The 22,772-nt window shown below is 36.1% G+C and overlaps 2 protein-coding genes across 3 annotated transcripts; both read left to right on the top strand.

Annotated features, from left to right (window-relative positions):
- Window positions 1-4,012: 4,012 nt before the first annotated feature.
- On the top strand, window positions 4,013-12,081 carry LOC135107398 (uncharacterized). The gene is made up of 4 exons (XM_064017225.1): window positions 4,013-5,875; window positions 9,012-9,363; window positions 9,994-10,167; window positions 11,504-12,081. The coding sequence occupies exons 2-4, from the start codon at window positions 9,034-9,036 to the stop codon at window positions 11,561-11,563; spliced, it is 564 nt and encodes a 187-aa protein (XP_063873295.1). The 5' UTR covers window positions 4,013-5,875; window positions 9,012-9,033; the 3' UTR covers window positions 11,564-12,081.
- Window positions 12,082-16,262: 4,181 nt separating this feature from the next.
- LOC135107401 (vacuolar protein sorting-associated protein 37A-like) lies at window positions 16,263-22,053 on the top strand. Of its 2 annotated transcripts, none has more exons than XM_064017229.1 (6): window positions 16,263-16,472; window positions 17,155-17,254; window positions 18,067-18,225; window positions 18,859-19,010; window positions 20,649-20,768; window positions 21,292-22,053. In XM_064017229.1, exons 2-6 carry the CDS (start codon window positions 17,200-17,202, stop codon window positions 21,364-21,366), a joined length of 561 nt encoding a protein of 186 aa, XP_063873299.1. In that variant the 5' UTR covers window positions 16,263-16,472; window positions 17,155-17,199; the 3' UTR covers window positions 21,367-22,053. The 2 variants fall into 2 exon arrangements, with proteins under 2 accessions (XP_063873299.1, XP_063873298.1); XM_064017228.1 differs by having other exon boundaries at window positions 16,266-16,445.
- The last annotated feature ends 719 nt before the right edge of the window (window positions 22,054-22,772 follow it).

Consider the following 22,772-nt stretch of genomic DNA (forward strand, 5'->3'; position numbering starts at 1 on the left):
TCCAAATTGGGAAGTATTCTTCATGTACCATATGATATATATATATATATATATATATATATATATATATATATATATATATATATATATATATATATATATATATATATATATATATATATATATATATATATATATATATATATATATATTTTTTTTTTTTTTATGCATTTTTTACCTTTTTTTTTTTATTTCTCTATGTTATTGCAAGTGATACGTGAAGCTTCTTTATTACTGTTCTGAGCATTTCTGTAGATTTGTTTAGTTAGTATATCCCATAGAAATACTCATTTTCTTTTTTTGTGTGGCTTTAAAGGATTAATGGTGACATATGGATATGATCTGGGTTAAAAGCTTGTACAAATAAGGTTAAATGTCTATTTTTGCACTGGTTGTTTCCCTAAGTTTCTTAAAAGTACTGTGATATAATGATTAGCAATGGAGCAGTGTGTGTGAGAATTTGTGTGTTATTTACACCTTTTCTGGTAAATTTTTTGTGGGAAAGATGTTATTCGAAAATGTGTTCTTAACACACACGAACTCACTCACACTGGTGTCAGAAACTTTGAGTGTCAGGAGTGTGAGAAAAGATTTACCCTGAAAAGTAAGCTTAATAGACACATGCTAACCCGCCACTGGTGTGAGAAAGTCTGAGTGTCAAGAGTGGGGGGAAAAATTTGCCCACAAAGGTGATGTAAACAATCACATGCTCACCACTAGTAAGACACTTCGAGTGTCAGGAGTGTGGAAAGAGATTTGCCAAGAACGGTCATCTTGATACACATATCCAGTCTCCCTTGGTACTTTGTGAGATTTGTGATGCTTTCTTACTGGATTTTCATACCAGTGTTGGTGGAAAAGAATACAAGAATCCCATTCAGTGTAAATGTCTCTGTCTGTTTTACTCTGTCTAACTGCTTTTTCTGTCCCTCCTCCTCCTGCCATTATTGATCCTAGGTATTTGAACTCTCTTGTCTGCTTCAATCTTATGCCATCCTCTGATGTTACATTTATTTCCTCATAACCTTCTCCGTTGCTTACCGTTACCTCTGTCTTTTGTGTGCTCACTTTCATTCCCTTTCTCTCCAGGTTGCCTTTCCATAACAAATATCTCTCCTGTAACTCTTCCTCCGTATCCGCAATGATGACTAGGTCGTCGGCGAACAGCAACTCCCACAAGTCCTCATTGTCTCTCACATCCATTGTTATTGTGTGCAACACTATGAGAAAGAGATAAGGACTCAAAGCTGATCCCTGATGGGGTCCTACTTCAACTGGGAAGGATTCTGTTTCCCCATACCTTGTCTGCACTGTTGTTTTTGCTCCCTCATACAACATTTTCACTAGTCTTATCTTTTCTGGCACTCTTCTCTTTCTCAAACTCCAGTACATTACTTTCCCAGGCACCATGTCATACACCTGCAAGTCCACAAAATGCCAATACACTTTTCTGTTTCCTTCTAGATATTTTTCCTGTATCTGAGTTGGGCAAGCCAGCCCAGCTCAGTGCCGGTCACAAGCCCGGATAAATGGGGAGTGTTGCTGACAGGTCTAGTCAACCGAGCGTCAAAAACAAGACCAAACATAAATAATGAACCTTAGGAATACCTGTATACTCGTACTGGTAATTTTTATGTATAGCAGGGATGGACTATTATCTTGTCTGTTAAATTTAGAAACACCATTGTAGAGATTGAATGCTCCAATAAAGTGTTCAGTGCAAATTTAACAGTGGTATGATATACAGTACAGTAGTGTATAGTGTATAATTTAATTAATAAATTAGTATGGAAGGAAAACCCGACAATCAGGGTGCAGTCTCCAGCAAGTGTTTTCATCCAGACTTGTGTGGATGTACTCAGCTCTCTTGAATCAAAGGACATGTCAAAGTGTCTCTGGATGCTCTGAATTTGCTTGGGAAAACACTCAGAATCCATTTGAGAGGGCCCAGTCAGAAATGGACCATGGCCTTAGCTTGAAGAAGCAGCAGACACAGACCAGGTAATTGCCTCAAGACTATGAAGAACTTTTATAACTAATGCCTTAAGTGTCAGGCCTGCTATTTACTTTACTTCATTTGAGGCAAAAATGAAAATGATGTAGATAACCTGGTATGGGAGATGATGATGACATGAACTATGCTTCCTTGCCTTACTAATGCAATATGTACCAATTTACTTGCATTGTGATTTACTTAAGCCAGATAGCATTTACTCATTAAATATGTCAAATTTTAAGTATTATATAGTTCATGGTTGTTTTCAAGTAGTTACAGTTATGCATGCAGTATATAAAATTATGACGGGTGGTTTCACATAGTTAAGAGTCATAAATGAACTTGCCCACAGGATATAAAGATGGAGAGAAATAGACCCATCACCTACACTCAGCATATTCCAGTGATTATTTGACTTTACATAAATAACACACTGAATATAGATAAATGCATCTGAGGTTCTCTTTCACTCTCTGCTAGTAAAACTGTGATCAGCAAACAAGCTTGCTATTACTGCCTACCCTCCTCTATTCTCCCAGCCTTACACTAACATTTCCAACTTTGCATTAATCTCTCTCATGCCATCCATAACATAAAACATTGAGTCACCATAGAATCATCACTCACTGGCCTCACTTTGCTCCAATAACAAAACCCTCACTGCAATAATTCATCCTAAGTAACATGTTTTCACCCTAAGCAGCTCTTACCCTAACCACACCCTAGCTTCCTCTCCTGCCCACGCATCATCTTATCTTGGAAATTTTCACCCTGTGCATACCAAACTAACACATATTCACCTTAACAGTATTTCACCCTTATTAATTCCCTCATCCCAACCCAACCCTCTCTCAATCTACCTCCCCCTCATAGGCTGCTGACAGGGTGCTATAACAACATCCTACCCCTGTGGTTTGTGCAGGTGCTGGTGGTGGAGGAAAAGGATGACAATGCCCACCGTATCACAATCCCTGATCACCACACCCCTGTCATGTCTGTCACCTTAATACATACTGTAACCTTCATGTTGTCATTCATCAAGAGAGAGAGAGAGGGACCGAGGAGGAAGAGAGAAAGAGAATTTGAACAAGCAAGAAGAAAAAAAGAGAATTTTGTAAATGAAAAGAAGGAAAAAGGAAGAATATGAGAGAGATAGTTTTGTGTACTGCTACTACTACTACTACTAATACTACTAATAATATGACTCCAATTGTCAGTGGGGAGTCAATAGGAGCTTTGAAAGACTAGATAAATGTATGGATGGGGAAAGAAGCAGGCATGTCTCATACAAGGACTGCAACATGTAGGCCTGATGGCTTCCTGCACCAACTCTTGTGTTTTGATGTCTGCCACATCACAACACTACACCATCTACCTTACCAGACAAATAGAAAACCACCAAATATTTATTGACTTCCTCTCTCACCCTGAAAACTGAAAAACACCCAAAATATTCATCTACCATTACTTTGAGAGAGAGAGAAAGAGAGAGAGTAATTTTCTTTAATTTTGGCAGATAATTAGGACAGGAGAATGAAAGAGAGTAGCAGAAGAAGAAGAAGTAAAGCAGCTGCTCAAGAAAGAGAGAGAGAGCATCATTTCAACTTTTTTTCATATACTAGAAAAAAGATTGCATTGTTACTATTACTTGTACTACTATTATTATTACTATTGCTCCTATTGCTACCACCAATAGTAAAAATAAGAAATAATTCATTGGTATTATTATTATTCCCTCATACCCTGACAAATCTTTGTTCCTTCCTTCCTTTTATCTTTTTCCCCTATCATCCTTTATATATATATATATATATATATATATATATATATATATATATATATATATATATATATATATATATATATATATATATATATATATATATATGGGCCTTGTCAGACCCCAATTTTGAATAATCTTGAATTTTTATTTTTTTTACTACTTTTCTTCTGTTCTCTTAGTTACTGCTACTTTTTTTTTTCAGAATGCACCACCATTAATTTATGTTCATTCCGCCATTTCTTTTTATTTATTACTATTTCTATTTTATTTTTCCTCGCTCAGCCTAATCTGTCCCCCTCTCCCCCTCCAAACTCCAATCCTGACATTACCAAGCCGCACTGAGAGCATCGGGGGCGTTGTGTGGACTGCGTCGGGGAAAGTGACCATGGCTTTTAGCACCTTAGAGATATTGGTGTGTGTGTGTGTGTGTCCATCTATCCTAACCTGAGCTAACTTCTCTCACCCACACACATGTAACGTTCCTTTTTATTATTTCTGTGTTTCTTTGAGTCTCCCCAATAATTGTTTTCTTTTGTAGCTTGCGGTGAAGAGGAGGATAATAGCGGTAATTAAAGGTTTAGTGATTATATGAAAAAGTATATTTATAAGGCGTGTATTCGTGGGAGTGATTTAAAAGTCTTGAAACATTTATTATAAATAGTCTTACTTATTTCAACTGTGGTTTTCTCTAATCAGTGGTAATACGAATAATAGGATTACATCATGTTGCGTCAGCCTACCAGTAACTCATAAGGTGTCATTCCCTAGCTTATAAAATATGTTAGTAATTTAGAATTCAATTATTAACTTCAACTAATGTCCAGCCTATATGCTCACCTTGCTAGCCAATTATTCCTGCATTTTTATTTAAACTCACGGTTCAGTAAAATTATTTGTGAAAGAAGAGAGAGAGAGAACTAGCTAAGGTTCCAATAACTTCAGAGGCCTGTGGGTGTTGAGGGAGAGAGCACAGAATGGCGTCTCCCTTCCCTCTGGCAACAGGTGGGTCTCGTAGCTCTGAAATATTTGATTTTTCTTTTATTTAGAAGTGAATATTACTGTGTTCATGTTTATTATTCATGTCTCTAGTGAAGATAATTATAGTGACTGTACGTGTTGACAGAATGGCGTCTCCCTTCCCTCTGGCAACAGAATGGCGTCTCCCTTCCCTCTGGCAACATATAAAATTGCTGGTGTTGGTCCCACGTGGAGACAGGCCACAGAGTCTTGGGAAAGTGTTAGCCATGTAATGTTTCTTTAGTCAAATATAGTCTACTGTGAATGTGTTGTGGGCAATATTATGGCCGTAGAGAAGTGATGGATGAAGGCTGTGACGCTATTTAGGGATATAACGGTGCCCAGAATCAATGGTACTCTTGAGGAGTTATAAAAGTAATTATTTTCTTGTGTATTCATAGTGTTAAGTAACGGAGTATAAGTGTATATGCCATACCAGAATTTCAAGTGCCTTTTCTTTTTTTTTCTAGATTAACCACTCGATAAAGTGTCATAGTGGGTCAGTCAACCCAAAGAATCCCATCAGTATTATTCATTTAATTTAATTTAACAACATTTCTACATTAATAACAGGAGATACACCATTGAAAACCCTGATAATCATCTTTATAGCTTTGAAAAACAGTCGTGAGGAGAGAGAGAGAGAGAGAGAGAGAGAGAGAGAGAGAGAGAGAGAGTATGAGCATTTCAGTTGAGCCTATTCTGCCCTGGTTTGTGTTTGCTGTGGTGACACGGTGCCGCACTGAGTGAAGATTGCGTTCATAATCACTTATTTGGGGTGGAGTGGGGAAAGGAGAGTCAGGAAGTGAGGATATTTATATTATTTGACATATTATTTGATAACATGTCAACTTTTGTGTGTGTGTGTGTGTGTGTGTGCGCGGGGGTGGGTGTTGGATCAGTGACGGGTGGCGCTGCTGGGGAGTTACCACTGCGAGCGGCTGGCTGGCTGCAGTGTTTTGGTCAGCACTGGTCAGTCTTGCCCCACACGCTCTATTAACCAGTGTTTCCGTCTTCCCGACACCTTGTTCCTGCACCAAGCACCGTCAAGCATCACCAGAGAGGCACGAGTACGTAAGGTGAGTCCAGCGGGGCCAGTCTCTCCTCAGTCAGCCTTACTGCCTTCACAACACTAATCCTCCCTGTAGTGTCTTGTATTCGTTTATTTAGGATTCATTATTCGTTATTTAGTTTTTTAGGGGTTAATTATTTATATTTAGGTTTTGTTTACGTCTGAGTCTGGAAAGAGTTGGAAATTTATTCAAATATTTAATGTTCGCCAATATGTAAACAAGCCGTCAGCCGTGTTATTAGCCATTATTTGCCTCGTCTCTCACTTATTGTAGGCCTAACATATCACAAGATGGATCCACATGTCTAGCCATCATATCCGCTGGTCAGATATATCCGTCATTGCCTGGTTTTGGTATTATATAGGAATAAATAAGGCAACATGGCCGCCGGCTCCCCCACTGAGGTCGCCGCCGAGGGCCGCTATGATGGACTGGCACCTGTTCCGGCTTGTTGGTTCCAATATTTTTTTTTATTTTTCTGAATTAATTTATTTGGCTTGTATAGTAAGATTTTATGGTTTCTAAAAATATTTCGTTGCTTTTGAAGTGTTTTTCTTGCTTCAGTTAAGTAAATGTGCTGAATTTGGTGTTGTTTTTTATATAAATAAGGGGCAGTTTGTACGGTGAAATTTACCCAGCCTGGTTTTTGGCTTTTTTATTTGAGGCTTTAATGAAGATTTTATTGCTTCAAAAAATCGTTTATGATTTTTAAAGTATGTTGCGTTCCTGTTGAGTTAAGTATGTGGAATTTGAATAGGCTTATTGTCCCGTTGAAAGTGGTGATTTTGTCATTTTTTAGCTTCTTTATTTTTTTATTATAGCTTGTAACTAAGTGTGCATTATTTAAAAAAATAGTTCAGATTTTTTAAAATGTTTTTTTACCAGTGTAAAGTGGAATAGGTGGACTTTTCAGTGTTTTTAATGGTGTCAAAATTTCCAACACTTTTTCCATATTTCACATAATATTTCTTTATAACTACTGAGACTGGAGGTGTTTTGATATTGTGAATATTAATTAAAGTAATTGTCAAGTCAGAATATATAATGCATTCGAGCCTAGCTTCATTTTTTCTATGGGTCAATTTCAAAATGAAGTACGTTACGTACGTATGGCAGCGGGGCGCCGGCACCTCGCTTGTGACGTCATCAAGGATTCGGGACTCCGTCTGCTCCAGTGTCTCCTCAATATTTACCGTAATTTCCAGTGTTTTCCAAATGTTTCCAGCTGTTTCTAAAGTCAGGCGTGTAGATAGTTGTAGTTGTAGTAGATGGAAGAAAATAAGAGAAATGAAAGAGGAGAAGGAAGAAATAAAAAGAAATGGAGGAGGAGGCAAAACAGGTAAACAATATTTAGTTTAGTTTCCCTTGCTGCGCTGCAGTTCTCTGTAATATTTGGTGTGTTTTGGGTGTTTTACGTGTTCAGGATGTATGTAGGAATGTTGTGGGGTGTTTAGAGTGTGTTTTGGTGGTGTTTAATTGTGTTTTGGGTGTATATTTGCTGTTATCATTGTGTTTTGGGTGTTTGAAATGTGGTTTAGGATGTTTTTAGTTATATTGTAAGTGGTTTGAGTCGTGTGGGGTGTTTTGAGTATATTGTGGGATGTTTTTGTGTGTTATGGGTGTGTTTGGGGGTATATTGAGGTGTAGTGAGTTAGTTTTGGGTTTATTTTCTGTTTTAAGTGTTTTGGTGAGTTTGGGTGTGTGTGTCGGGTCTTTTGAGGTGTATTTGATTGTGTGCAAGTAGTTTTGGGTCTTTAAGGGTGTGTTTGTGGTGTTGAGTGGTGCTTTAAGTGTGTTTTGGATGTTTTGATGTGTTTTGGGTGTGTTTGATGAGTTTTGGGGTGTTGTAGTGTATTTTGGGTGTTTTAAATCTTTTGAGTGTGTTTGGATGAGTTTTAGGTATATTGGGGTGCTTTGAGTGTGTTTTGGATAAATTTAGCGTGGTTGGGGTGGGTTATTTGGATGTTTTTAGATGTTACGGGGTGTTTTGAGTGAATATTCAATATTTGGTTGTGTTTAGGTGAGTGTAGTGGGTATTTTGGGGTGTTGTGATGTGTTTTGGTTGTGTTTTGGATGTTTTGAGTGTATTTTGAGTGTGTTTTGGTAAGTTTTGTTGCATGTAGGGATGTTGAGTGTTATATATATATATATATATATATATATATATATATATATATATATATATATATATATATATATATATATATATAATGGGAAGGCAATGAGAAGAGGGACAAAAGAACATGGGATGCACTGCCTGTGTTCATACCGGGATCTGATGTTAGTTCTTGTGAAGGGCCAGAATGCATATTCCTGAAGTCTGGAAGGAGTCGTCTGCCAGCCTGTATGGACACTAGGCTGTAGCTCCAAAACTAACTGTAGGATTCTCTCTAAAATAGTCTCATTAAGATTTTCGCACAAAATTACCCATACATAACTTAATCTAACCTAACCTAACTGCTACAAGAGTAAATGGGCCGAAACATTACCAGACTTCGGGAATATGCCTCCAGAGGGATACGGGTTAAGGTCGCTTCACACACATCAGTGCCGTATTCGTTCCGTGCTGTTCAGTGCTTCAGTGTCAGTAAAAAAAAAAAATTCATCATTTTGGAATTCGGCAGAAGCATTTACACACGTCCGGCGAAGTACCGTGTTTTGACTGAAGTGATTGTTACGTCTCTGTTCCGTGAAATGGAATATCGTCTTCACTGGTATTTTAAAAATTTTCACGGATGTTGGACGAGTGTTTGAAATAAAATAGAAGAAATTGAAATGGTGATAAATACTCTTTTTAATGATAGGTGTGAAACCACCTTTGAGTGTACTATTCAGATAGTGTACCCATTATCTGCCAATTTCACTGGGACAAAAGCACAATTAGGTGATTGTTAAGAAGATCAACAATAATAATAATAATAATAATAATAATAATAATATAATAAAAGGAGTTAAGCCATCTATATAGTTAGCTAGATTGATATTATCATTATTATTGTTATCATCATTATTACATATCAAGGTATTGTGACATTATTATTAATAATATGTTATTATTATTATTATTATTATTATTATTATTATTATTATTATTATTATTGTTATTATTATTGTTATTATTATTATCATTATCATATTTCAGCTATCCAACATCAGAACAGTATATGAATATGGCAAATGCTGTTTTGACATCATTTCCTGCCATCCTGAGAAACAGTGATCTCGAGGAGCATGAATTGCAGCTGCAATGGAAATTGCGTATCCAGTGCAAGTTTCAGAATTCAAGAAAGAGGCAGGATTCCTCAGTGACTGAGGTGACGTCAAGGAAAAAGAAGATCCCTTGCATAGCTTCAAAAGAGACTACATGTCCACTGATGTATGGAGTAAAGGCTTACCTTCCACCAAGGCTTCATTCAGAAGATGATGAGTCATTAGAGAGACATAGACAGTGGCTTGCTCTACACTGGATGAAGAAAGATCCCGAGTTAGATAAGGTATGTGATATTTGTACGCTTGATTTATCTTTTTTATATTTCAGAGACTTCTTTACTGGTGTTGTTTAAAAACACCTGCTCTTATGTAAGCAATTTCAATGGTACTGGTGGATAGCCACTGAAAAATGATGCTTGTATATATATATATATATATATATATATATATATATATATATATATATATGAGGGAGAGAGGGAGGCTGGTGGGACAGTCAACTTATGAAAACTAATTTTACTTTAATGATTTTCCTCAGGCTGAACGCCTCATGCAGTTGACACTCTCTGAGAGATGCAAAAAAATAATCAATGGGAACATTTTTGTAGCAGAAATCCTGAACTTGTACCCATGAATTCAGACTTTTGATGGTGTAAGTGTGTATATATGTACACTTTATGGATTTTGCTACATATTGTTACTAATTGTCAACTTTATTTGTAGAGCTATAATGTATATAGCTATTTATATTTTATAGTAGGTAATTGATATTTAACTACCGGTACTTCCATTCTCCCTCTCAGGCTGAAAGGCCTCAGTGACGGGAGATAAGCACTCATAACTAAGTACAGTTATTGCAGATGCTCATCTCTGTAACCTTCACTTATAATTATTTGATGCTTATATCTTTACAGATAATCAAGGAGTTCCTGAGATTAGAACCACAAGCGGATGAACCAGACCCAAGAGTAGCAGTTTTGAAAGGGCTGGAGAAATATAGGCTCCCAATAATTGCCATTCTCAAAAAAAGAAAAGCAGTTCCTCTGTATATGGAAACCTTGAACTCTATGACCACGATGAAAGTCAATGTGAGTAATGTCTAGTTCAACTTGTTCATTTCAGTAGCTGGTAGCAATTTAATATATGTATCTTTTCATCATTAGCAATGCATCTTTCACTTTTATAAGCCTAGTATTCATGAAACTATGCTGCATGGAAAAACCAAACATTGTATTAAGTATGACCTATCTAACTGTAATGCTTGCACCAATTTCTATAAAGGTACTCATTTAATTGTTAAATTCCTGCTCTTGTATCAAATTTTTGGCTGAGTGCTATGGCTAAATAATTGTTTGCAGCATAAGTGATGTTAAAGATTTTAATAGGTGTAAAGCATCTCTCTCTCTCTCTCTTTCTCTCTCTCTCTCTCTCTCTCGTAAGGAAAGACATTATTTCTAGTGTAAATACACCCAATAGGCTGTCCAATTTGAAATTTAGAATGTAAATATTATCAATCTTTTTAGAAATGTTAGGTGCATCCTCTTCCCTTGCAGTCCAATAAGACAGGTCACTAATTCGCGTGGAGATAGAATTCTTGGAGTCACCTTTGCCGGCGTTAGCGCAAGTGCAAACAGTCTGATAAAGGTTTGTTCCATGGTTGTGGTGAAGTTCAGGACTTCTCACACTGTTTTAGTGGATATGATGAGAAGAATCAGGGGTTCGGAACATCAGTGCGTTATGTCGGGGCATGTAGGTTCGGCTGGGATTTTCTTTCTTTCTTTCTTTTTTTTTTTTTTTTTTATCAGTACTCATCATATTCTTACGAGGACTTGCTAGACAAAGCATTATTGCATTATGATATTACCCAAATAGTGTCTCAAGTAAAAAACATAACCGCATACTCGTACAAAAGATTTGCTGCTGTGACACAAAGCACAAAAATCATTAGTATACTGATCGTTCTGAGCATTCAATCAAAATGCTTGTCATTCATATAATGAGTAGAACCATCGAGGAGCTTTATTTTTGTTAATTCTTATGTGATAAAGCAATAATTACAGGAGACTTTTAAAAGACTGGTACTCAAATTAGTGGACTGTCCTATTGGATGTGACCATATCTTCACTTTTTCCTTACACAGTTAATTTTCTTTTGTTTATTTGATTTACTTATTATCATATTTATTTATATATTTATTTATTTGCACCAGATGCTTGCTTAGTTATATTGGGGTTACTTCACCTGCTTGGAGAAAGGAAAGATTCCATTTTTACTAAGGTTAAATTTCAGTACCTTTGATTTTAGAGTGGTGTGTATATATTGAAATTTCTGAATATATTATCACCTTAAGATATACATCTACATATAAATTTTATTTTAATGTCAAAATGTTATTAATGTTTACACTATTATTTCTTCCTTAAGGTACCAGAAGAAGAACTAAGAACAGGGCAGTCTAGTGTGTATTTGATGGTGCACCTGTAGCTGAACCAACATGTATTTCTATGGCTGTAGTCTCATTGGTAGCAGGGCTTTGTGTTTAATATTGAACACCCAAAAAATTGTGAACATTTCCTCCGTTTCACAACATCCCATCTCTTAGGTATCAAGTATGACAAAGGTAACACTTCAAAAAGAAGATCTCTACTTGTAAAACTCAATGAAGTAAAGACAGAATTGAGCTACAAAAATGCGTAAATCTGCTTCCAAATATATTCAACTCCACACATAATGCCTCTCTCTCTCTCTCTCTCTCTCTCTCTCTCTCTCTCTCTCTCTCTCTCTCTCTCTCTCTCTCTCTCTCTCTCTCTCTCTCTCTCTCTCTCTCTCTCTCTCTCTCTCTCTCTCTCTCTCTCTCTCTCTCTCTCTCTCTCTCTCTCTCTCTCTCTCTCTCTCTCTGTCACATATACACACACACACACACACACACACACACACACACACACACACACACACACACACACACACACACACACACACACACACACACACACACACACACAGTAGTCAATTACTAGTTAAAGATTAAACAGTGAAATAAATACATAACATTGTTAATAAGTTTTCTAAAAGGAAAAGGAAATACTTGTACTTCCCCTTCCCCCACCCAGTATTCATGAAATCTTACTGAATTGTTATCTTGTGTTATATATATATATATATATATATATATATATATATATATATATATATATATATATATATATATATATATATATATATATATATATATATATCTCTCTCTCTCTCTCTCTCTCTCTCTCTCTCTCTCTCTCTCTCTCTCTCTCTCTCTCTCTCTCTCTCTCTCTCTCTCTCTCTCTCTCTCTCTCTCTCTCTCTCTCTCTCTCTCTCTCTCTCTCTCTCTCTGTCTCCAAATTGGGAAGTATTCTTCATGTACTATATGATGCATATATATATATATATATATATATATATATATATATATATATATATATATATATATATATATATATATATATATATATATAATATATATACTCGTATATATATATATATATTTTTTTTTTATGCATTTTTTACCTTTTTTTTTTTTTTTTTCTCTGTTATTGCAAGTGATACGTGAAGCTTCTTTATTACTGTTCTGAGCATTTCTGTAGATTTGTTTAGTTAGTATATCCCATAGAAATACTCATTTTCTTTTTTTGTGTGGCTTTAAAGGATTAATGGTGACATATGGATATGATCTGGGTTAAAAGCTTGTACAAATAAGGTTAAATGTCTATTTTTGCACTGGTTGTTTCCCTAAGTTTCTTAAAAGTACTGTGATATAATGATTAGCAATGGACTAATTAATTATTCTTTACAGGGTCTGTAACTCCTTACATTTAATTTATGTTAATTTACTTACATATTTTTTCCTTAAGTTTATGAATGGGAGGAAGGTTTAATATTCATATCTTAAGAGATGCTTACTTTCTTTTCCACATTGCAAGTTTTAGTGATTAATACTCACAAATGTGTATGGCTTAATGGCTTGTCAAAACAGGTTGTTTTTGTGTTGCTTTTTTTTTTTTCTCATGCTAGGATGAAGTGTTACTAATGGAGTTTATTTTTTACATCTGTTTTATATATCATTACAGTTTTGAGGGGAGCTTTCTGTTAAATGTTCAAGCGAAAAGTATATTATACTATAGATGATAAAAAATTATAGTTTATTTATTTTTTTATATTTTTTTTAATGCAATGAAATGGAGAGAACATTTAATTGTATATGAATATATTGAATTTATTACCTATTCTTTCCCTAACCTTGAGACAGCAGTAGCTAGCAGCTAGTATTAAAGGTACTAATGATTCATCATCTGCCTAAGAAAGACTAACTAATTAGTCATTTAATTGACTAACCTATGATCCACTTTACTAATGTGGTTAGTAGAAGCAGTGAACAGTACGAAGGTATTAGTCAGATATATTTGAGTAAGACCATACTCAGGTTGAGTGCTCAGTTAGTCACAAATTGACTAACATTATGTTAGTCACTGTGACTAATGCTGCCACTCGTTCTAGACCCCATGGGTTTTACTAAGAAAAGTTAGTCAGCACGACTAACTTTGGTTTTTTGTGTGCACAAACACTCTCTCTCTCTGCTACCAGATTATATTTGTAGAAGCAGCGACTCCTGAGAGAGAGAGAGAGAGAGAGAGAGAGAGAGAGAGAGACGAATAAATAAATAGATACATAATAAAATATAACACAGAAAAATTAGGGAAAAAGCAAAAATGGAGAGAGAGAGAGAGAGAGAGAGAGTCTACCTGATTTTGTCCAAGAGGTAAACATTTGATAATCATGCATACAGGAGGAAACCTACTTTTAATGAGAGGCTTCAAGTCATACAAGCTTTTAAATAATTTCACATTAAGTCATACATTTGATGAGCCATTGTATAGTATAAGCGGCGCTAGTGCAGTTTGAATTTGGCGCTTAAATTAGTGATATGTGGATTCTTTGTCAATTACAATTACAATGGCTTGTAATTTAATTTTACATGCTTATAATTTATTGCATTTTATTTTATATCACTACAGTATAATGTGAGAGTAGTTGGTGCATATTACTGAAAAAAAAAAAAAAGTATTCTGTGGATGGGTGGGTGTAGTACGCTGGCAGAAGGTAAGTACTAAGCGGAGCCTGACAAGGAGGGACGGTGTTTGAAAGTTGTTAGTGTGCTGCTGCCTGATTTAACATAGATTTTCGCTGAAAAAGACGGTGACAAAGGCCATGATTACTTCTGTTTGCAGGTGGAAGCTTGGCGCCTGGGAGGGTAGGGAGCTGCTCATAAGGGCCAGGAAGGGTCATAATATTGGTAAGTGGCCAACCCACCAGTTGTCTAATTAGCGGAATTTGCATTTTTTTTTTTTTTCTAACAGACGCTATCTTGTAATAGGCGGTAACTTTGATAGTGTTGTTCTTTATAATAACTCGGTGTCACGTACAGCAACGAAACAGGAGGGTTAGGTTACGTTAGTGTCTGTGTTTTAGGAAATTTTCCTTAGATGCGACTTTTCCTTGGTTTTATATGTTTTAAGGATCATATCTTACGCATTTTCTCCTCGTTAAAAATACATGTACATGAATCAATATGAGACGATCTTACTAACGTAAAAACTGCCAAAATTCAACTTAACAAAATGTTATCAGCTAGTGGAAGTAAGCTTTCCCTATATATTTGCCATTATTTACTTTATCTCTCACTTATCATAAGCCAATCCTCTCAGTAAATGGAACCACCTGACTGCTTTCATATCCGGAGGTCAGATATAACCGCCATTGTCTAGTTTTGGTGTGGTGAAGGCTTAAGTTAGCAAGAAAGGCGGTCGTCTTCTCTATTAGGACCGCCGCCATGATGGATATGCGCGTTGGAACCTGTTGATATTGAAATTTACTTTTTAATTTTCCCTGTTTCTTTTCCTTACGGATTCTAACTTTTTATGGTTTCTAAAAATATTTCATTATTTTTTAAGTGTTTTTCTTTCTTCTGTACAACCAAATACGTTGATTTTGCAGGTGTCTTATATGGAAATAGCGGTCATATTCTTGGTGCATTTTTGGAACCCTTTCTAGTATTTTTTTTTAAGTTTTGCATTCCTGTTAAATGAAATTTATGGGTTTAATGATTGCTTTTAACCTTTTCAAGGTTCCAATATTTTTTTTATTCTGTTTTGTTACTATTGGTTGAAATGTTTTGATATTGCAGGTATTAGTTAAAGTATATGACAAGTCAGAATATGTAAAGGAATCCAGTCTAGGTGTAGTATTTCAAAATGCGATTTTCAAAATGAAATACGTACGTATATTAACGAATCTTGTGAGTGAAGTCATCCAGTCTCTCTTCATTATTATTTATCTTAAATTTCAATGTTTTCCAGGTGTAGCGAGCACACTTCTGGGCTGATTTGTGAATAGAGAGGTGGTAGTTGCTGGGTAAGAGTGAAGAATGTGCAATGAGTGTATTTATGTGTGGAGGGGGGAAGTTGGGGTGTGCTTGGTGACTAGCGAGACTGCTACAGCTGACCGCCTGGCCTGACAGGCCTGTTACTGCTCTTTCCTGCCTGACTGCTCGTTGTTGTTGTTGTTGTTGTTGTTTGTTTGTTTGTTTGTTTGTTTGTTTGTTTGTTTGTGTGTGTGTGTGTGTGTGTGTGTGTGTGTGTGTGTGTGTGTGTCCTCACTACCTTCTCTATCCTCATCGGTCCTCTCTCTCTCTAATGCGCTCCTTCCCCTCTGTCTGTCTTATGTCCTTATTGAATCATCGTGTTTCTTAATTTTGCTCTACCCAACTTTTTTTTTTTTTTTCTCTCTCCCTATCGCACCCATACTCTTCACCTGGTATAAAGTACAGCATCACTGTCACTATTGTAAACAGTGCCATGTGTCCTTTGTAGCCGGGCACAATCCTCTATTAGAACATTACAGTCGCAATTACCATCCAATAGAAGTGAAACCAGCAGGCCCTGACGTGTCTTCACCTTGTAAGAGGGGCATGTGTTTAAGGGAATGGATGGTGTTGCTGCTGGGGTTGTGTGGAGAGACGAATGAAATGACTGAGTCTGTGAATGAGTTCCTGGAGAAAATATGGTATGCTAGATGTAGGAACTAGTGGTGTGAAAGATGGAGTCTATTTTCTGTTTGCTGTTTTTCTTTTTTTCCTAACAGGAGTTGATAGACAGACCTGGCTCAGGAGCAATCCCGAACTACCTACAGCATCAAGATCAAGATGAACTCGCTCAACTCTACATCAGCTGATCTCTGTTTACTGCGTTCACGTTGATTCAGTCTCGCGCAACACATGATATTATTTCACTCGGCTTCATATCCAAGTGGATGATGATTGGTCCACATTACATAAATGGTAATGAAGAGCTTACACAGGCCTGAGGTACAGTAACGCCTGGCTGGGAGCTGCTGTGGCTGTAAAGATTGTTTAGCTTTGTGACTGCTACACTAGTGATTCCTTGCCTTAGTAATGAAGAGCATACCCATGTCTGAGGTCCACTAATGCTTGGTTGGGTGTTGGTGTGGCTGTGAACATTAACGGTTTTATTGATGGTGAAGAAGCTAGGAAGATATATGACTGAATTTGCTGTACCTGTTTTTAATGTATTGACGCAGGGACTGGTCACAAGTTCACAACACCCCCACTATGGTGGCCATACAAGCAAGTAGAGGAGAGTATGGGAAGTACTAGGGTAGGGTATTATGGAAATAACCTTAACCTACTAATTTCCAGCCACTTATATTTCCTGACAAAATATGATGCGTTTTTCCAAATCATGATTTACATTGCTTTGCAAAATGTGTGTTATCTTTTAGTGAGGGTTTGTTGGAATTTATACCCACATTGAATATAGAAGAGGCGTGTTACATCAATATGATCTTGAAGCAGTTCTTTATAGTAGTGCTGCAGATTATCAACTCGTAAGCACTCCCATCCATTCTCCTTTAATTTGCTGCCCCTTCCCCCTTCCATAATTTTCTTTATCACTGATCAGCTTCACAATTTTGTTTACCTATTCTTAGCTTTTTTAACTAATCATTTTTTTTTTATTTTTTTATTCCAGCTGTTAGTGAAGTTATGTGAATAAAGCCTGTAAGCAAACTGTGAAATGGATGCATCTTTGGGTTCACCTCATTCCTTCTACCCTGGACCTCATTCCTCAGGTAATGTCATCGTATCAAAGTTCAAGAAAAGAATCTCATTTTCTATTCTTTGTATCCCTTTAATTTTTTTTTATGTTTTGCTTTTCTTACATGCAAGGGGACTACATAATTTTAGCATATTCCAGTTTTATGTAACCTTTGTGGTGAAATAAATTATTTCATCATATCTTTGTCTGAGAGGTTAAATGCCACATATGGTCTTCAACATCCTATATGTATCTCCAAACTTCTTACAAACTTTTCATGATATGAGGCTTTGAGAAAAGAAGGGGATATGTTTTGAAAAAAAAAAAAAATGCATGATTAAAATAAAATATAAACATATTGGATGTGCCAGTTCTTTTAGATATTGTTGAAATGTATGTATTTTAATGTAGATTTTGATGCAAGTAATCAAGAGGTTGTCATTTATCAGTATGGTGAGGAAAGGCTGTTCAAAATGCTATCATATATATATATATATATATATATATATATATATATATATATATATATATATATATATATATATATATATATATATATATATATATATATATATAATATGTATGATACTGAATTTTTTTCAGAGTATATTTTTATGTAGATCTCTCTTGAATTACATGACATTGCATGAAACTCTTCATTTTAAAGAACATTTACTTAATGTCTTCAGTAGATGAAGAGTCAAGTAAATATTGATTTTTAAGAGAATTGATGGCAAACTTATTGCAATGATTTTGTCATTTGGTGGCTCATAGTCACTTATTAAAATTTTGACCAATGCCTGATTTATGAATTGTTAAGATTGGATTAATGGTTGGTGTGAACAGTTGGGGCAATGGCAGAGTTGGCTACTTTAACTCGACCTGATCTGGAAGATCTACTAGCCTGTGAGGACAAGCTGACAGAGTTTGTGGCATCCTTACCTCAGATGGCAGCTGCCAGAAATCAGTGTGATCAACTGGCAGCTCAGAATGAAGCCATTGCCAGTGAGTAAAATTTTGTTATATGTATTTAACATGGAAAGATTTTGCTTCTGATAGCTTTATTAGAAAAGAATGTTACACTTACTGATGTATTTTCTTTGATAACAGAATATTTTTATACCTTTATTTTGGTAATTTTGGTTAGAAGTCATTGATCAGGCTTTTTTTTGTTTAATTTTGGAGTGGACAGTAGCATACTGAAATAGCAAAGTAAAATGAGAAAATCCAGAATATCAAATGAAAAATTGAACCATTATACAAACTCGGAATGTAGATAAAAGCTAGAACAATAAGAATCTAGAATATGGAATTTTTGCACTGTAAATATTTGAAATATAAGAAATTTGAATGTAAGAATTTGTAATCTAACTGTTATATATATAAAAAGATCTATTTGAAATTATGCAGTTACAACACAAACAGCTATTTATGGTTTTGCTTAGATGAAAGCTTGGTCAACATTTATGCTTCTGCGGGGTTACAAACTGAAAGTGGCCAGCAGGAGTGAGTGATCCAAAGCATCATTGTAATTATGAATGGGACGTTATGGTTCTTTTTAACTTACAGTAGTTATCCAAAGGTGAATGACATGGTAGTGATAATATACTTGCACACTTAGTCTGTGGTTATTTACAGAGGCCAGCCTGGAGCGCAGCAGTGAGTATGAACGCAGTCGTGATGCCACCATTAGGAAGATGGAAGAACTAAATATCCTGCGAACAAAGTTTGAGGAAATGACAGTGGCCCAGCAAGTGGCCTCAGAAAAGTTGGCTCCAGGAAATATACAGGTAATATTATTGTTTTTACTATTTGAAATTAAGACTACTACTACTCTACTCCAGCTATAGTTATGCATATGTTTGTAAGCCATATTCTGTCTTTATGAAAAAGATAATGGTGAATCATTGTGATGTCTGTACATTCCCTGTGGAATATGAAAGATGTGCAGTTATGAGATAGAAACTGGAAGTGAATGTTAGGAAAAGTAAAGTGATAGTTTATGAGTGGAAGGAAGTAGAGATGTGTGACTTAATGGATATCTTGTAGGGTGAGTGTGTGACTGCAGGAAGATGTGTGGTGATTATGAGAGGAGAGAGAATGAAGGTGTTATGTCAGAGGTTCTCAAACTTTTCTTGCTTTGGTATTTGTGTTTGGTTGCAATATAGCAAGAGGAAGCTGCTTCACACATGCATGTTGGTGCAAGATATGTAAAATGTTAAAATGTTTCATTGTCTATGGATGGCAGGGGAAATGGCTTTTATATCAGCTTAGCCTGCAGTGACCATAGTAAGGTACATCATATTTCAAATGGTCACTACACTCGTACAGCAATATAGTGGGTAGTTTCACTTTCTTTGATATTGTGGAGTTTATACAAATACGTATTTTTGCCTTCATATACAGCACTTGTCAAAAGTATTGGACTCCCCCTCCTGTCACCCAACCTGGCCAGCAAAAAAAAAAAAAAGCAAAATGGACAACAGTAAATCATAAGCTGGTTAATGCATTTATCTTTTAATACTTGGTGATGTTGCCTTTCCTCTGTATGACGGCCTTCTGATGGTTATGGAGTGACTAGGTGAGAATTTTCAACTTGTCAGAGGAAATATTGTACCACGATTCCTCAATTGCCTTGGTGAGTTTTGGCACTAACTCACCATCCTTCCCTTGGAGACCTTTTTTTATAATGGCCCAGAGGTTCTCATTGGTATTTATATCTGGGTTATTACCTGGCCAATACTTTACAGTCAGAGAGCCACTGTTGAATAGATGTGGCAGTGTGGGCAGGTGGACCGTCCTGGTGAAAAATGGTACCCCTGGCCTTCTCAAAAGAATTGGGTAAATGGTCACACAGTAACTACAAATGCACATACTGGTTCATTCTTAATTTTTTTTGGCAACTCAACTAACTCACCAAGGTTATTACCTGAGAAAGAGCCCTATACCATCAAAGAATCCAGGTGCTTTACTGTGTGTTCAACATAGCGGGGGTCATGCAGGTCACTGCCTTTGCGGCGGTACACTTACATAATGAATTATCCATAAGATGTTATTGTGCAATGATATGCCAGGATGCAGAAAAAGTCTTGGGAGGTTACTGCTCTCCAGTGTGCCCCAAGACATGCTGACGAGAGGCTGTGAGTCAGTGGTGTGTAGCTGAGGGATGTGGTGATGTCATGGCAGGGGCCGATACTTTTGACTAAAATGGTTCACTCTCAAGAGGACTTTTTTTTTTTTGCTATAAGTATGGGAGGCCCTAACAAAGGTGTGCAATACTTATGATGAGTACTGTATAATAGATAACATTATCCTGACTATAATTCACATTTAGTTTTCTTCCAGGATGTTTATAATTAAAAATAGTTTGCATTTGAATTTCTCACTTACCACACACTGACAGATTGTATCTTATTCCTGGCCAATAGGAGAGTCTGCTGATCTGTGCTGTTCAGTCTGAGGAGGAGAGTGAGAAGATTGCTGAGAATTTCCTGCAGAAACGCATCGATGTTGACGCTTTCCTTGGAGAGTATTTAGAAAAGCGGATAGTGAGTTTTACATTTTTATATATATAACGTATTGTTTTTTTTCTGATCATTGCTGCTATTCTCTTTACCAAACATCATTTGTATGTAGATACACCATACCAATGCTGTTAATAGTAATACCCCTTCAGTATAACTACTGTTGCCAAAAACTATGCAGCTTTCACTGTATTTTTCTGTCTGCAATGTTTTTTTCTGATCATTGCTGTTATTCTCTTTACCAAACATGCAGATATACCATTTATGCTACTACTGTTATTACCCACCCACTGTAATGATCTATCTGTCTATATACCAGGCTGGCAATCCCACACAGGGTAGCCCAGACAAAGCACTACACACTCACATGCATACACACACACAATCATTCACACTAGTATTACTAAAAACTGTGCATCTGTCTGTCTTTCTGTCTATCTGCCTATTCTGGTAATTCTTTAAAACTGCATATTGTTTTTTGTCTTTGATGGGTTTCCTTTCCATAACACAATGATACTAATCCTGCTACCCTTCTTTAATCCTACAGGAGACACACCTGAGGAGATTCAAAGGAGAGAGACTAGGGGCTCAGCTGCAGGAGTTACACAAAGCTGGCTTCTGAGGCGAGCATAAGGAGGGACTCAGAAGTGATGTGCAGGATGAGGGGGCACCTAAAATTTTATGCATCAGAAATTTTGCCTCTGAACTATAGACACTGCAGCATGAGATCTGTGTTGAGTACAATTACTTAGTTTTCATCTAGTTTGTTTGAAGTACCAATGATGTGGGGAGAGAGAGAGAGAGAGAGAGAGAGAGAGAGAGAGAGAGAGAGAGAGAGAGAGAGAGAGAGAGAGAGAGAGAGAGAGAGAGAGAGAGAGAGAGAGAGAGAGAGAGAGAGAGAGAGAGAGAATATGATGTTGCTGCAGTAAATCTCTAAGTTTGCAATAAATATTACATAAACATATATAAAATATTGGTATAAATGGTGTCTACATTTCTGTGTATGAGATGCATTTGTGCAGCATTCATAACTTGGTGTTTGAAAACATCATTATGATTTACTTGCTGTTGTATTTCATCCATAGTCTTAATATATATAAAAAAATTACTTTTCTTAAAAATATATAATTATTTTAAACACTCCTGAAATGTAATGGTCCATATTAACATATCATTTGTGATGTTTGTCTTCATGGCTTCATTATAATGGTAACTTTGTACTTGTACAATATATGTGATACACGTTTGTTATTCTTCACTTAAATTTTTTCGTTATGTAATGATAAATGAATAATAAATAAGAAGAAAATGTAGTTTATTGATTTTTGCCTGTAAGCCTGTAAGCCTGGATGCATTTCATAAACAACAATTAGATGACTGATGAGCAGACTGGCACCAACAGCAGCCATGGGGCAGGAGGAGTGTATATGTGAAGTAGGATCTCATTATAGAAATAGGAGGTGAATAAGTTACTGTAATGCAGGACCCTTATTTTAAGATAGGCAGGAGTTTCATAGGGACTATTTTCAAATGTCATATAGATAATAAGTGGGATCTCTGTGGGTGTTTCCCTCATTGATGGTGCAGGATTCTTACCATCTTTTAGAATCATAAACTTCCATTGAAACCATCCTATAACTTCTAGAGCCTGTCGAAAATAGTTTAGATGAAACCCATTGTAACTTCTAAAGCCTGTCGAAAGTAGCTTAGATAAGGTGCAGAGATGTTTGAGAATACAGTGTTACAACATAACTGAGTTTATAATTTAGTTACAGAATTTGGGAGTGTTTCAGATGAGGAAATCTGAAATGAGTGTTACAAAGAAATTGATGAAACAGAATATTTACATTGCCTGGAATATTTGGTATTCACATCTGATTTTGTTCAAATAAATATATATCAATGCGTGTACAGAGTTTAAAATTAATATGTATGTATTATTTAATTGCCAAAATGATTATACAGAAAACTGCGCTAACGTTGGGACAAGTATGGAGAGAGAGAGAGAGAGAGAGAGAGAGAGAGAGA

Source organism: Scylla paramamosain, chromosome 15, assembly GCF_035594125.1.
Source record: "Scylla paramamosain isolate STU-SP2022 chromosome 15, ASM3559412v1, whole genome shotgun sequence".
In the NCBI taxonomy this organism is placed as follows: Eukaryota; Metazoa; Arthropoda; class Malacostraca; order Decapoda; family Portunidae; genus Scylla; species Scylla paramamosain.